The 12,644-nt window shown below is 47.3% G+C and overlaps 1 protein-coding gene across 2 annotated transcripts in view; it reads right to left on the bottom strand.

Moving 5' to 3' along the window:
• dmxl2 (Dmx-like 2) overlaps window positions 1–12,644 on the bottom strand; it is a 41,478-nt gene that overhangs the window by 9,317 nt on the left and 19,517 nt on the right. For both annotated transcript variants that reach the window (XM_078285385.1, XM_078285417.1), the window contains exons 23-42: window positions 11,963–12,292; window positions 11,759–11,878; window positions 11,374–11,509; window positions 10,078–10,188; window positions 9,617–9,786; window positions 9,112–9,209; window positions 8,826–8,991; window positions 7,987–8,251; window positions 7,635–7,837; window positions 7,089–7,487; window positions 6,765–6,947; window positions 6,335–6,631; window positions 6,030–6,221; window positions 5,802–5,878; window positions 5,318–5,448; window positions 3,841–4,086; window positions 1,352–1,542; window positions 1,067–1,200; window positions 883–968; window positions 346–547 (exon numbers count right to left, since the gene is read on the bottom strand). In XM_078285385.1, the coding sequence (XP_078141511.1) occupies window positions 346–547; window positions 883–968; window positions 1,067–1,200; window positions 1,352–1,542; window positions 3,841–4,086; window positions 5,318–5,448; window positions 5,802–5,878; window positions 6,030–6,221; window positions 6,335–6,631; window positions 6,765–6,947; window positions 7,089–7,487; window positions 7,635–7,837; window positions 7,987–8,251; window positions 8,826–8,991; window positions 9,112–9,209; window positions 9,617–9,786; window positions 10,078–10,188; window positions 11,374–11,509; window positions 11,759–11,878; window positions 11,963–12,292 (3,737 nt within the window). The remainder of the gene's footprint in view (window positions 1–345; window positions 548–882; window positions 969–1,066; window positions 1,201–1,351; window positions 1,543–3,840; window positions 4,087–5,317; window positions 5,449–5,801; window positions 5,879–6,029; window positions 6,222–6,334; window positions 6,632–6,764; window positions 6,948–7,088; window positions 7,488–7,634; window positions 7,838–7,986; window positions 8,252–8,825; window positions 8,992–9,111; window positions 9,210–9,616; window positions 9,787–10,077; window positions 10,189–11,373; window positions 11,510–11,758; window positions 11,879–11,962; window positions 12,293–12,644) is intronic.

Below are 12,644 nucleotides of genomic sequence, written 5' to 3'. Positions count from 1 at the left end.
ACTCTTTGTGCTCTAGTGAGCTGAACTTGAGGTAAAATGTAAACAAATGTATGAATGGACATCAGATTTAACCACCGGCTGTTGAAAAACATCCAAGTGGTGTCTAGTCAGGCGAGTGTGTAAATGTGTCATGTTACCACAGTATTTTAACACTGAATGTCAGAGCTTATAGTTCTTGAGTTTATGTCGCTTCTTTTTGTTTTTGAATCTGAAATGTGTACAAACACGTTGCTTTGCTGGCGTTGGCTCAATAGCGCCTGTCACTACAATTGAACCACTGTAGTTTTGTCAAGTAGGGCCTCCGGACTGCTCAAAGCCGAAGCAAAACGGTGAGTTACTACTCACTTGAAGGGTGTGTTGTCTGGCTCCAGCATGGCCTTGTGTCGCAGTATGGCGGGACCCCCTCCTGCGCTGAGGTCAGTGGGATACGTGTTGATGTAGTTTGGAGGCGGGCCGTCAAACTTGTTCATCCGCTCCAGGAGAAGCTGCTCCCAGTTCTCCAAAGTCTTCAGGACGGCGTTGCAGAGAGGGGAGGTCACTGGCAGGTCTGTCACACCCACGCGCACACACACACACACACACCAAGGAAGAAGTTATTTTACCAATCTTATAACAGTGACAAGACCTACGCCATGTTGTCTGGAATTGAGGTGACTGCGTGCGTGCATTTTTGTGTGTGATGGTAAGAAATTTACCTCGACTTGCAAGCCCCAGAAATACTCACAAATGTAGCATGATTACCAGAAAATGTATGAATATCTTCATAAAGGATGAAGCTTACTGTATATTACTTTTAGGGTTAGGGTACTGCACCTGTTGGCTGCAGCTATAGTTAGGATCAGGTATCAGGGTGTGTGTGTGTGTGTGTGTGTGTGTGCATACCTGTGAAGTCCAGACCGGTGAGTGGGAGGAAGTTCTTGACGTTATGTAGACCCAGTTTGACCATGACCAGCCGGATCAGAGCCCAGCTACACACCACACAGACAGGCAGGCGGATTAAAATCTGCATGTCACGACACAGGCTTCAGACTGAACAAGCGCAAGAACAGCAGAGGCCGAGCCCTACCTGTAGGAGTTGGGGTCGGAGTGCTCCGTTATCTGCGTGTCAGACAGGAAGGCGTCGTCGTCATCATCGTCTTCCTCTGCGCCGCTCTCGTCTGAGTCATACAAAGCACCGCTGTCTGACAGAGGCAGGAAGGGCTGAGAGGGAGGCGGGGATGGAGGCAGAGATAGAGCAAAATGAGAAAAAGGTAAGAGTGAGAGAGAGAGAGAAATTGAAGAAAGTAAGATTCTAATAACCCCAATGGCTATGAATCACAGATTTGACTGGGGTGTAGGAGGGCGTACTTACTTTAGCCACAAAGTAGTCCCACATGCTGAGCTCTGGAGGGATGAATTTCTCCCTGTAGGCGGGTCTCTCTGTGGGCACCGGGGGCGGGGTGGCGGGGGTCTCCTTGACGGGGCGTCCAGGAACCAGCATTCTCATGTTGAACCTGCGCCTGTGTCTGTCCACATCCTCCGCTGGGGGTGGAGGGGGCACCGCTGAGGGGGGGGGGGGAGGAGAACGTAGGGCGATATCTTTCAAACACAGCACACTCTGATAAGGTAGATTTGCAGCTTAGTTGAGAACGCAGTACACAGAGACAATGCTGCCATCTCCAAGAAATGATGAGGGTGAGCTGAGGCTTCATTGTAAGGCCAAAAGAAGGTCAAGAAATAGATTAGGAAGACTGTGCATTGTAATCATAACTTGTAACTGAGCACAATATACATCCCTCATAGGGCAAAATTATTAGCCTTGAATATTAACCTTAATTCTGTCTGAAAGGTGATGTCTGTCTGCAATATGACTAGTTTTATGGTTCATAGCACACAAATGGAAAAATACACTTGGAGGAGAGACACACAAATGCACAAAAATACACACATTTAGGATAGAGACAGACACAGGGCAAGACACACTAGGTTGTGCACAAACCTGCACCATTATCCTGGGTGACTATCTCTGGCACCACTGAGGTCCACCAGACAAAACGAGACAAGACACAGACCAGAGCAGACAGTGCTGTTAGACACACAGACACTACACACACAGCATCATGTCATCTGACTCAGTAAATATTTGATGTGGTGCGCAACACAAAACACACACAGAAACACGTCATGAAACATGTCAAACAATGATGATGAGTTTGTTGGGCAATCACGTTCTAAGCATTCTCTTGTATCCACAGTGCTCGTGGGAGGGAAACACAACATTAGGTTGGTTGGTTTTTCTCATGTTTAAGAGTGTGAATTAGAATAGGACAGTGTGGGCAATGTGTAATGTGGGTATATGCGTGTGTGTGCGCATGCGTGGTGTGCATGTATGTTTGCGGCTGCGCTCAAAAGGGCAGAGCCCTAACATTTGGAGAGCTGATTCCTATCGACAGGCTGGCATTTAAGATCCCCTCTCCTCTCACCCGCCTCTTCAGAAGGCCCTTGGCTTAGACGATTCACTGAGAGCTATCTCAGGCTTTACAGAGATATGGAGTCTTAATGCCAGCCGGTATCTACCTCCCCCACAAATACAGTGTGAACACAGACTACTTCAGCCTGCTCTGATTAATATGGATGAGCAGCGTCAAGTTCAATCTATTAACAGACTGATACAGCACACAGCTCCTCAGCTAGTGACTGAATCCTTAGGCTGTATGAAATTTACCAACACAAATGGCTGACTCAACCACACGACTAGAGCTACTACCAGTCTAGGATGTGATCTTTACCTCTACTACAAATTAATGATATAACATTCATCATTCTGTTATCACCATTTAATGCTACAGACTGGACAAAACAGAAATATCTACGCACTTCCAGCTCTAGTATTTTGTTAGTCTGAGAAGCCTCTCACGATGTACCTGGTTTAGCCTTAGAGTCAGGCTCAGCTTTAGTCTCAGAGGGCTGCTCAGCCTCGGCCTCTAAACGCTCCGTGATAGTGTTAGCTGCTGCTTCAGTGGCATAACAGGGATGACAACGAGATGAGCATACAGGACATCACAACATGGACATGCAATGCAATGCACGCACACACACACACACACACACACACACACTCACACACAAACACACTGTTGAAGGCTTATCATAACACTGAACACAGATGACTACATCTTCAGTGCACTAGTAGGCTTTGTCTTTCATAATGGGCATTCAGTAGTAGCTGCACAAGAGAGAGGGGTAAATCAAGCATCTGCAACAATGCAAACCTGCACAATTAACATGCACTGCAGTCCCGCAAACCAGCAATTCAATCCTGCAAACCAGCACTGCAATCCACCAGCTCTGTTACTCACAGCTGGCCATAGTAGCTTGTGCCCCAGTGCCCAACCCTTCTCCCCTTGGACTGGGGGGAGGGGGTCGTTTGGGGCGCTGGGTGACAGCGGGGATGGGGGCGGGGTTTAGGGTGGGACTGCTCTGCTCAGGTCTTCCTGTCTCTTGAGCTTCCTCTGGCCTGGCTGCCTCAAAATCAGCTGGCGCTGGGACACAGGGCAGAGGGCACACTCACACAGGACACTACACACAGCAGCAGCAGCTCAGCTCAGCTCCCACAAACAGGACAGGACTAAGTGAATGTCTGTCTAACCACGCAGACAGACACACAGAGATGAGAGGAATGCCTCAGAAGAGGACAGGTCAGGGTGTAGAAGGCCAAAAGGATGGAGGAGAAGAGGAAGACGACAGGAAGAAGAGAGTAGATAATGGACAGATTATGACGAGCAGTGAGGAGGACTGAAGACAGGTATGGCACGGGAAAAACAAAGGCATAAGGAGTAAACTAGAAAAGGAGAATTCTACCTGGTGGGGCTTCAGGCCTCTTTGGCTTAATGACGACTTTGGCCCCTCCTCCAAAAACGGCGGCCCACATGCGGTTGTTGAGAGGGTGTGCTGCCAGGCGGAAGAGTTCGTTGCTGCCGTGTGTTCCCAGGCCGTGGATAAGCAGCGCCAGGTAGACCGCCACCACCGCCTCGCACAGCAGCACGTTGAGCCTCGGCTGGTCCTCCTCTCTGGCTGACGCCACCAGAGAGATTAGGGACGACACACCTGGAGAGAGGACACACACACACACACACACAAACCACATCATATTTGTGCTATAGATGAACATGAAATTTACAATAAAGCGTCCACAGGATAACACCGACTCTGTCATTGTACAATGCAGAACCCATTTGGGGAGCATTAGCTCAGATGGCGTGATAAGTCTCTGTCTTTCCATTTCCTTCCCAGAGGCCATGAAGCTCCTATTATAGAACACCATCTGCCCCTCTGCATAAACACAGACTGCCTGCTTTACACTGCCGTCCCTCTCCCTCTGCTTTCATGTTCTCTGCTAGCCATGTTTTTGATGCTCACACATAATGACAAAAATGTTCCCTTGCTGCATATTTCGCAATGATCATGGAATATGATTTGACTTTAAAGCTATAATCTAGTAAAAACTATTTGTCAGAGTCCAAAATATTTAATATCAGTTGAATGAAGAGCTAGCTACTGACAGTGGAGTTCTAGTTGTTTCAAAAGGTTTCCTTGTATTCTCTGCCTCAAGCTCAGGGGTCTTTTCTACTTTTCCCTCTGTGTGACTGTTTAGCTCACAAAAAGACCTTATAGAAACTAAGACTTTTATTTAATTCTTTACATAATACTGAGGCCTCTCTGGTCATCAGGCAGAGGTCTTCTAGCTGTACCCAGAATTAGATCCAGGTCTGGTGAGGGTGCCTTCAGTTACTGTGGTCCTGCTCTCTGGAACAAGCTGCCTGCTGACTTGAGGTCCATCACAACTGTGTCCACTTTCAAAAACAAACTAAAAACTTTCCTATTCTCCAAAGCTTATGATTAGCTACTGTGTATGTATGTGTGTGTGTGTGTGTGTGTGTGTGTGTGTACTCGTATTGTGGCACTTGTTTCTTGTGCAGTTGGTTGCATGTGCGGCTATGTGACGGGGCGGGGGTTTCTGTTTGATTGTGTTGATGTTTTTGGGGTTTTTATTGCTGTGTGGTATGTTTAATGGGTGTATGCTTCATTGGTTCGGTTTCTGCATTTTACTCATGCTTATATTCTTATATTTATGTTGCTCATGTTACCTATGTTCTCATGTTTTATGCCTGTATTTTTTGTTTAGTTTACTTGTAATGAAATGTGCTTTAAAAATAAATTGCCATTGCCGTTATTGTTAATTTCAGCACTACACTCACTCAAGGTGAGGATTCAGTTGACCAGCTGCTATGTCCAGAGACAAACCTGGCAGTGGTAGAGCTAGCCTGGGCTTTGTTACCTGGCCACTGTGCCGGAGCAGAGCTGGGAGTGACGTGCTCCTCGATGCTCTCTGTGCGCAGCCGTCTCCTCTCGCTGAGCAACAGGCCCTGGTACACCATCCCTGTAAACTGGTTGGCCTCTGCCTGGCTGCTGCAAAGTCAACACAAGAAAGGTAAACAGTGAGTCATGGCCATTCAGGGCATCGCTCTAGGTGGTTAATACAGTTACTGGACTAAAAAAATGTTGTTAAGGTGTAGTCGTAAAGACCTTTTCCTTGTTTTGGGAAGGAACTTAAAAATGCTTGCAGAGCCTGTTAGACCTGTTGCACTGCATGGACTTGTAAAGACCATTTCCTTTTTTTGGGAGGGAACTTTGAAATGCTCGCAAACCCTGCTGCACTTGTGGCACTGCATTGCAGAAGCACACACACTGTGTGTGTGCGTGTGTGTGTGTGTGTGTGTGTGAGTGTGTGTGAGAGAGAGAGAGAGAGAGAGAGAGAGAACCTGTAACTGTGGCTGTCACACAGGGCTTGATAGATGCAGGCAGACAGAGATGCTGCCAGGGTGTGCAGCGCATTCACCTGGGGGTGAAAGACACACATTTTAAGTTTCAATTATTCAACATGAGCTTCCATTTAAATGAACCATTTTAGATGACTGCCAGAGAGCAGCAGCTCCAACGGAGCGCTAGACGTTTTCTAAAACAAGTTGGATTCTTATATGAAGTCTGACCCGGTCATCCATGACGTTGGGGTGTGGCGGAGCCTCCATGTGGGTGATGGTGTGGAGGATGTCGTGGATGTGGTTGCTGAGGTGGAGAACAGGGTTGGCTATGACTGTCTTAGTGGGGGCGATGCTGGCTGATAGCAGGGGCAGTGTGGTAGGCAGAGGCAGGGGAGACTGCAGCTGCTTCACTGTAGTCTCCTACAGAGTGAGAGAGAGAGACGAAGATGTGGATTTACTTTTGCTGAAGAAAAATTGTTTGGCATTGACCCAGCAGAAGAATACAGAAGACACTTGTGTTTGTGCCTGTATACCTGCTGGCTCTCCTGCAGAAGGAAGATGAGCTCCATGCGTACGGAGGTGACTCCTCCTCCCTTGGCTCCGTGCAGGCTGCAGTAGGAGAGGAAGACCCTCAGCAGGGCCTGGTTCTTCCTCAGCCAAGCCTTACGCCTTTCAGAGTGCTGCTGCTTGGCCTGCAGCCGGCGCCGCTCCATCTGGTGGCGCTCATAGGCCCCGGCATCCGTACGCTCCAGGGCGTCATCCGGTATGTCCACCGACCCCGCACGCTCGCCCCAGTGCTCCATCTCTGAACGCTCCTCCTTCCCCTCCACCTGTGTGTTCAATAACTATGGTGAATAACCATCGTCAACCGTGAGGAGAAAAAACACATTTGCTAATCTGTGGTAATGCATAAGAGAACAAACATAAGATTGAATAGGCAACATCAAATTTATCAGTATGCACCTTGTAGTTGCAGATCTTGTGCATGGCTCCTATCTCCTTCTCCAGCCAGTTGTAGAGCTGGAAGCGGAGCTTCCCTCCGTCCACCTCGTAGCCTGTGGCCAATGTACGCAGCTCTGTCATGAGGATTTTCAGACAGGCACGGAACTTCAGCTGCTCTGCTATCACGTCCACCTCCGACTCACCCTGAAAAAATTAATGATGAGAGTGAGTTAAAATACCAATTTTTTAAAAAATCTTTCAGGTATATACGGTAACATGACCATACCTAGCTTCAAGTATTTGTAATTGTTCTAGTGGTTTCTAGCTACACCATGTTAATACTACCTGAGAGTCCTCCCTCTGCAGCCCCGAGCCGCCAATCCCTGAGCCTCCGTCTGCTTTGGACTCAGTCTCTGGTTTCTTCATGGTCAGACCTCCATCATCATCCTCATCTTCTTCATCATCCTCCTTGTCACCTCCCCAGTCCAGCTGCAGCCCCTCGTCCTCCACCTTGACCAGAGGCTGGCTCCAGTCCAGCCCAGCTGCGTTATCGTTGGCTCCCCAGGCCTGCGTAGGGGCTGCTGGGGCGCCCCAGTCCATGCCTCCCTGGGTGCCATTCTCCAGCGGCTGGCTTGAGTTCACATTGGCCATGGATGAACCTTTACTTAGGGGCAAGGAGACAGATTTCTTGGTCACCTTGGGTATCTTAGAGAGCACCTCCAGGGCCAGGACTGGGCAGCCCACCTACAGAAGATTGGGATAAAGTAAAAACTGTCAGACATTCTCCTATTGCTGTTTTTAATTTACATTTTATCAGACTAAAAAACAACTATAAAAGAAAAAGTAGTGGCCGTAACGCTGAGACGCACTGTCACAATAAAATTAGCCGACCTTGAAGTGTGCGTTGGCGGTGGTGAAGAAGAGCTTGCGTTCTATGAGGTTGATCTCATCTGCGCTGCTCTTCTCAGCGGTGAGGCCCACAGTGGCCGCTGTGCCCTCCGGGGATGCAAAGTGGCGACGGATGATCAGGGGGTGCGTCCTCAGGTAGTTATAGAAACTGAACACCACAGGGTTGCACGACTTCACCATCACATCTGAGACAGAAGGATGATGAAGAGAAGAAGGGGAGGAAAAAGAGAAAAAGAGAGGTCACTAGGACTTCTATCGTATGGATATTTTAGCACAGCACCCACTGCAAGTGATATGCATGCTAACAAACTAACAAGTTTAACTAACAACTGACCGGGGTTCTCGTCATCGTCTTTGGGGATGCGCTCCAGCAGCGTGTCCAGGGCTCGGGTGTAGTCCTTCATGATCCAGAAGGCGATGCTGCGGAGGAAGGGGTCGGGGTGGAGTCTGGAGCAGTGGTAACCGCTGCCGTCCCTGTTACAGCCCAGGACCTTCTCATAGAGGAGGCCCTGGCAGGTGGACGAGCTCTCAAAGTCAGCCTCGTACAGCCTGGCCACTATCATGGCTAACTGGAGATCCTCCATCTTCTCCAACAACACCTACACACCATGGAGCCGCAGAGGAGAGGAGGGACTGGGTTACAACATTTCAAAAGTGGATGAAATGGTGTCGCAGTAAAGTGAGCTGGCAGAGACTGAATTCTGCCTGAAACATTTTCACAGAAATTTAAGCTATTGAGGTAGTGATTCCCACTGCAATCGCCACATAGAGCTGCAGCATACGAAACTCACTCTTGTATACCCAGTTTTTGCCTATCTGTGTGTTTTGACTGTGTGGTATGGCAATCCCAAGCCAAGGCAAACTACGCAAGCTGTTTATGTATCTTATCGATGGAGTTTAGACTTCTCTCATGTGGTTTAAAGGCTCAGAGCTGGAGAATATCCAGCTCTCTCAGCAACACAGAACTGCGCTGTCTGTGAAGTAGTAACATAATGTTTCTCTCTCACAGACACACCTTCACACCTTCTGTTGTATTTCCATAAAACAAGGCTATGCCAAGTTTCCAGTGCGAGGGCAATGGAAATCTGGAATAGACTCAACAGCTATAAGCTATGGTATGGTGTGTGTATCTTTGTGTGTTTGAGTGTAAATGTGTGTGTGTGTTGTTCACACCTCTATGGCATCTTTGAGTGATCCAGCCAGAAGGAAGAAGGCAGCGGACTGTTCAAAGCGCTGCTTGCCCAGCAGGGAAAATGCATTTTTCAGAGCTGCCTTTCGCCAGCGATCTTCGGTGAAATTATTCTTGAAAAACTGAGTCATCTTCTCATCGTGCTGAGACCTGAGAGAAAAAACCCACACAGCTTGGACACACATAACGATTCTGATGGGAACTTAAAATGAAAATCAAACATTGACTAAATACAAATGAATTCTGCTGCATATAGAAACAGTCTCCCACCTGAAGAGGCCCCACAGGACAGCCTTTTTCTTCATGGCCAAGTAGAACAGAGCAGCATCTAATGGGTCATTGTGTCTCTGGAATGCAGCTTTACCTACCTGATCACATAAATATTACAGTTATATTAAACGAACAGTTCCAGTTTTCAGTTCTGATTAGCGAAGAGTCATATTTCAAAGCTGCTGTAAAATATTTGATAAATGCACATCTTTGACAGCATAAAAGTTAATTTAAACATCAATGCACTAACTGCAAATCATGACTCACACCAGTACTAATGTGTTGCTAATGCTGTATTCACATCATATCATAAGAAGTGAAAGAATGGGGTGACATGTTAATGTTAGAGGATATCTGGACCTTTAGGACTGATCAAGTGCCTTTGAAAGCCTTATAATCCCTCAAATCAAATTAATTTATACTGTGAAGCAGCTTCCAACTTTCACAGTGTTCATGTACAGCGAATCTAGTCTTCTATGGGGCTGGTCTGAGCTTGTCCCGGTACCTTCTCCACCATCTTGCGCAGTGTGTTGATGTTGCGTATCCACCAGCCCACTCCGACGGCCCGGAGCTCAGACCACTGGGGGTCGCCTCTCTGCATGGCCGGGATCATGTTCAGCATCTCCTCCTCCGCCTCCGAGTGGAAGGCCCATGCAAAGTGGCACGTTGACAGGCCTGCCACAAAGAGAAAGACAGAATGAGGGAGAGAGATGGAGAGAAAAAGAGAGAGCGAGAGAGAGTGAGAGAAAGTGAGAGAGAGAAAGAGAGACAGACAGAGAGACAGAGACAGAGAGACAGAGACACAGATAGAGCAAGATGTCTGGAGCTGATTGTCAAGATCAAGTGCACCGGAAATCTGAATCTCTCGATCACAAAATCTGATAAGATAGTGATAACACAGTTATATAGAACAATGTTTTTTTGTTTTCAGTATTCAGCAGAAGTATGTTGGTTGGTGAGTTTTACCCTGGTGGAGCAGCTGCATGCGGTAGAGGGGGGGCAGAGAGGTGAGCAGGCAGGTATGAAGACGCATGGCCAGCAGGTACCTCAGTCCACACTCATCGAGAGCCTCGCCACCTACAGAAACACAACACCATGCAGCTCTGAACCTTTCCATGGTCCTTCCATAGAGCAGCGGATCACTCTACTGAAATGGCAGCATTTCTGCAAAGGGCAAAGCCCTTTACAAATCCAGTGTCACTCTAGTTCATGTGGTCCTGTCAGAGAGTATGTCTCTTGTCCCTGAACCTTCTTACCCTCTCTGTGCTTACTTAGCACTGGAACAACCTGCTAATGTCTTCCTCTCAAAAGACTAAATATATATATGATGGAAAATTGGAGGAAAAAGACAAAGATAATTATGTGTGTTTGTCTTGTGATGAACGAGCACTCTGTGTGTTTCTATACAGTTAAGTGTAGTATAAACACTATTGTTTATGTTACCAAGTTTTGATGGCTGGAGATAATAACCATAACCAGGAACGATGATTAGCTTTTATTTCTATAACCTTTAGTTGGCTTTAATACGATATGATCTCTTACTAAGGGCAACATCTGATGGACTCACAGACATTGAGGCGGGCCAACACGCTAACATGCTTAAATTTGATCTATTACACACAAAAACGAACATATTAACAATAATGTGATACTATATAGATCCCTGTAAGAAAATTGTCTTTTCCCTTGCTCCCCCTCCAGGGAGGTCAGAGTGCAGGTCAACTACAGAATAACAGCCCTGGAGCTGGTCAGTGTCTTGCCTGAGGATGCTTGGCAACCTGAGGGCTTGAACCTGGGTCATTCAGTTGAAGGATAGTCCCTCTTAACACTATGGCAGCCTACTGTCCCAGGTGACTATTGACATACAAGTGAGCATACAAACCAACACCTAAAAACTAAAACTAAAACTTTAAACTGGCCTAAAAAACAACCAATTCTGTGTACATTAGAGACACAGAGAGAGATTTAGTTATATGGTTTGGCTACTAAATGAAATACTTTATATTGCATTGATTTTTTTTAGCGTATTATAGCTTATTTATATGCATGACTTTTGCACTTTACAGATCAAATAGCATATTATAATTATAGTGCACTAGCTTATTGTGCTTTGTATTATTGCATTTTAATGTACTGATGACTCCTGCCCAGGCACTACAGATGCAAAATAGCCTCCGGTTATACTGTGGTGCAATATGTTACATAATGCGCTGTCCCTGTCAAATAAACAAATAAAGCAAAGCAACACAAACACATACTGACCTGTGTACTGCTGGTCAGTGGAGCTGGTGACCTCGGCGCTGGTGGTAGCGACAGTGTCGGCCAGGGCCACCAGGAACATCTGCTCCAGCCTGGTCAGACCTGGGAGGCTGGAGTGCATCAGGTGACTGGACAATACCTGGACACACAGAGGGAGGCAGCGAGAGAAGGGGAGGAAGGGAAGAAGGGAAAGAATAGGAAGGGAGGAAGGAGGAAGCAGAGAGCAGGGATGAGAGAAGAAAGGTGAGTAGGGGAGAAAGGGAGAGTCGAGTCAAATGTCATCCCAGGAAGAAATCCTTATCAAAAAAATGATAACCACACCCTACATTGGGAATGACACAATTTTAATGTTTTAAATTGGATGCCCTGCTAAAACATCCAGCAGTACCTGGGCGTGTTCTGGTCCAAAATAGGTAGGACCGTACTGAGAGAGGTTGATGACGCGAGACTTCTTCTCTGGTTTCTCAGTGGCAAAGCTCACAAAGTCATCGGTGGTCACCGCCTGCACCTGTTAACACAGGAGGATGGGTGTTAAAATATCAGCGGGACTGTACGTTTAACAACAAAAGCAGAACTCTCCAACTCCACCTACCTGGAAGAGGTCGGCGTACTGGTCCTCTGCGCTCTTCTGGGCCCCCTCGCCCTCGGCCACCTTGGCTCCCTTGGTGGCCTCCTCCCCTCCCTTGTAGGAGGTGTCCAGGTCCGCTGACAGAAGGGCGTAGAGGGGCAGGGGAGGGATGGAGTTGATCTCTGTGTAGTCCCTGCCTCCGTCGCGGCCGGCCACGATGGTGTCTTTGGCTGTGCTGCCAGTCACGCTGATGGTCCTGGACAGATGTCTCCTGGCCCCGCCCTCACCTGCCTCCACATCCCTCACCACGGCAACCTCACCGGCAATGCACTTCACCAGGTGGGATAGGATGGCCTGATGGACGGGAGGCCAATGGACCATGCAATGATGTAGATTAGATGAGACCGATTAGAGACTTTAACTTTTCCAATTTAGTGTGCAGCTTAAAAGCACACACAATAACATTCAGTCAAAACACCCAGTCATTTCTCGTTTTAGCAATCATTCCACAGTTATTACATAATTCAAAGTATACTTAGTAACATAAAGTGCTGTTGTATAATATCAGTCAAGTGCATTTATGGGATAGTTATTGATAGGTGCATTAAAAAGGATAGAGATTGATCACATGGTCTCAGCTATCGCCACAGTCTGTGTAGCTTAGTGATGGCTAAAGGAATGAATGCACTTTTGTCCTAGCACATCT

The sequence above is a fragment of the Centroberyx gerrardi genome, chromosome 1, assembly GCF_048128805.1.
Source record: "Centroberyx gerrardi isolate f3 chromosome 1, fCenGer3.hap1.cur.20231027, whole genome shotgun sequence".
Lineage (NCBI taxonomy): Eukaryota > Metazoa > Chordata > Actinopteri > Beryciformes > Berycidae > Centroberyx > Centroberyx gerrardi.
Note: the sequence above shows the minus strand (reverse complement) of the source record. Positions and strands in the feature narration are given on the sequence as shown.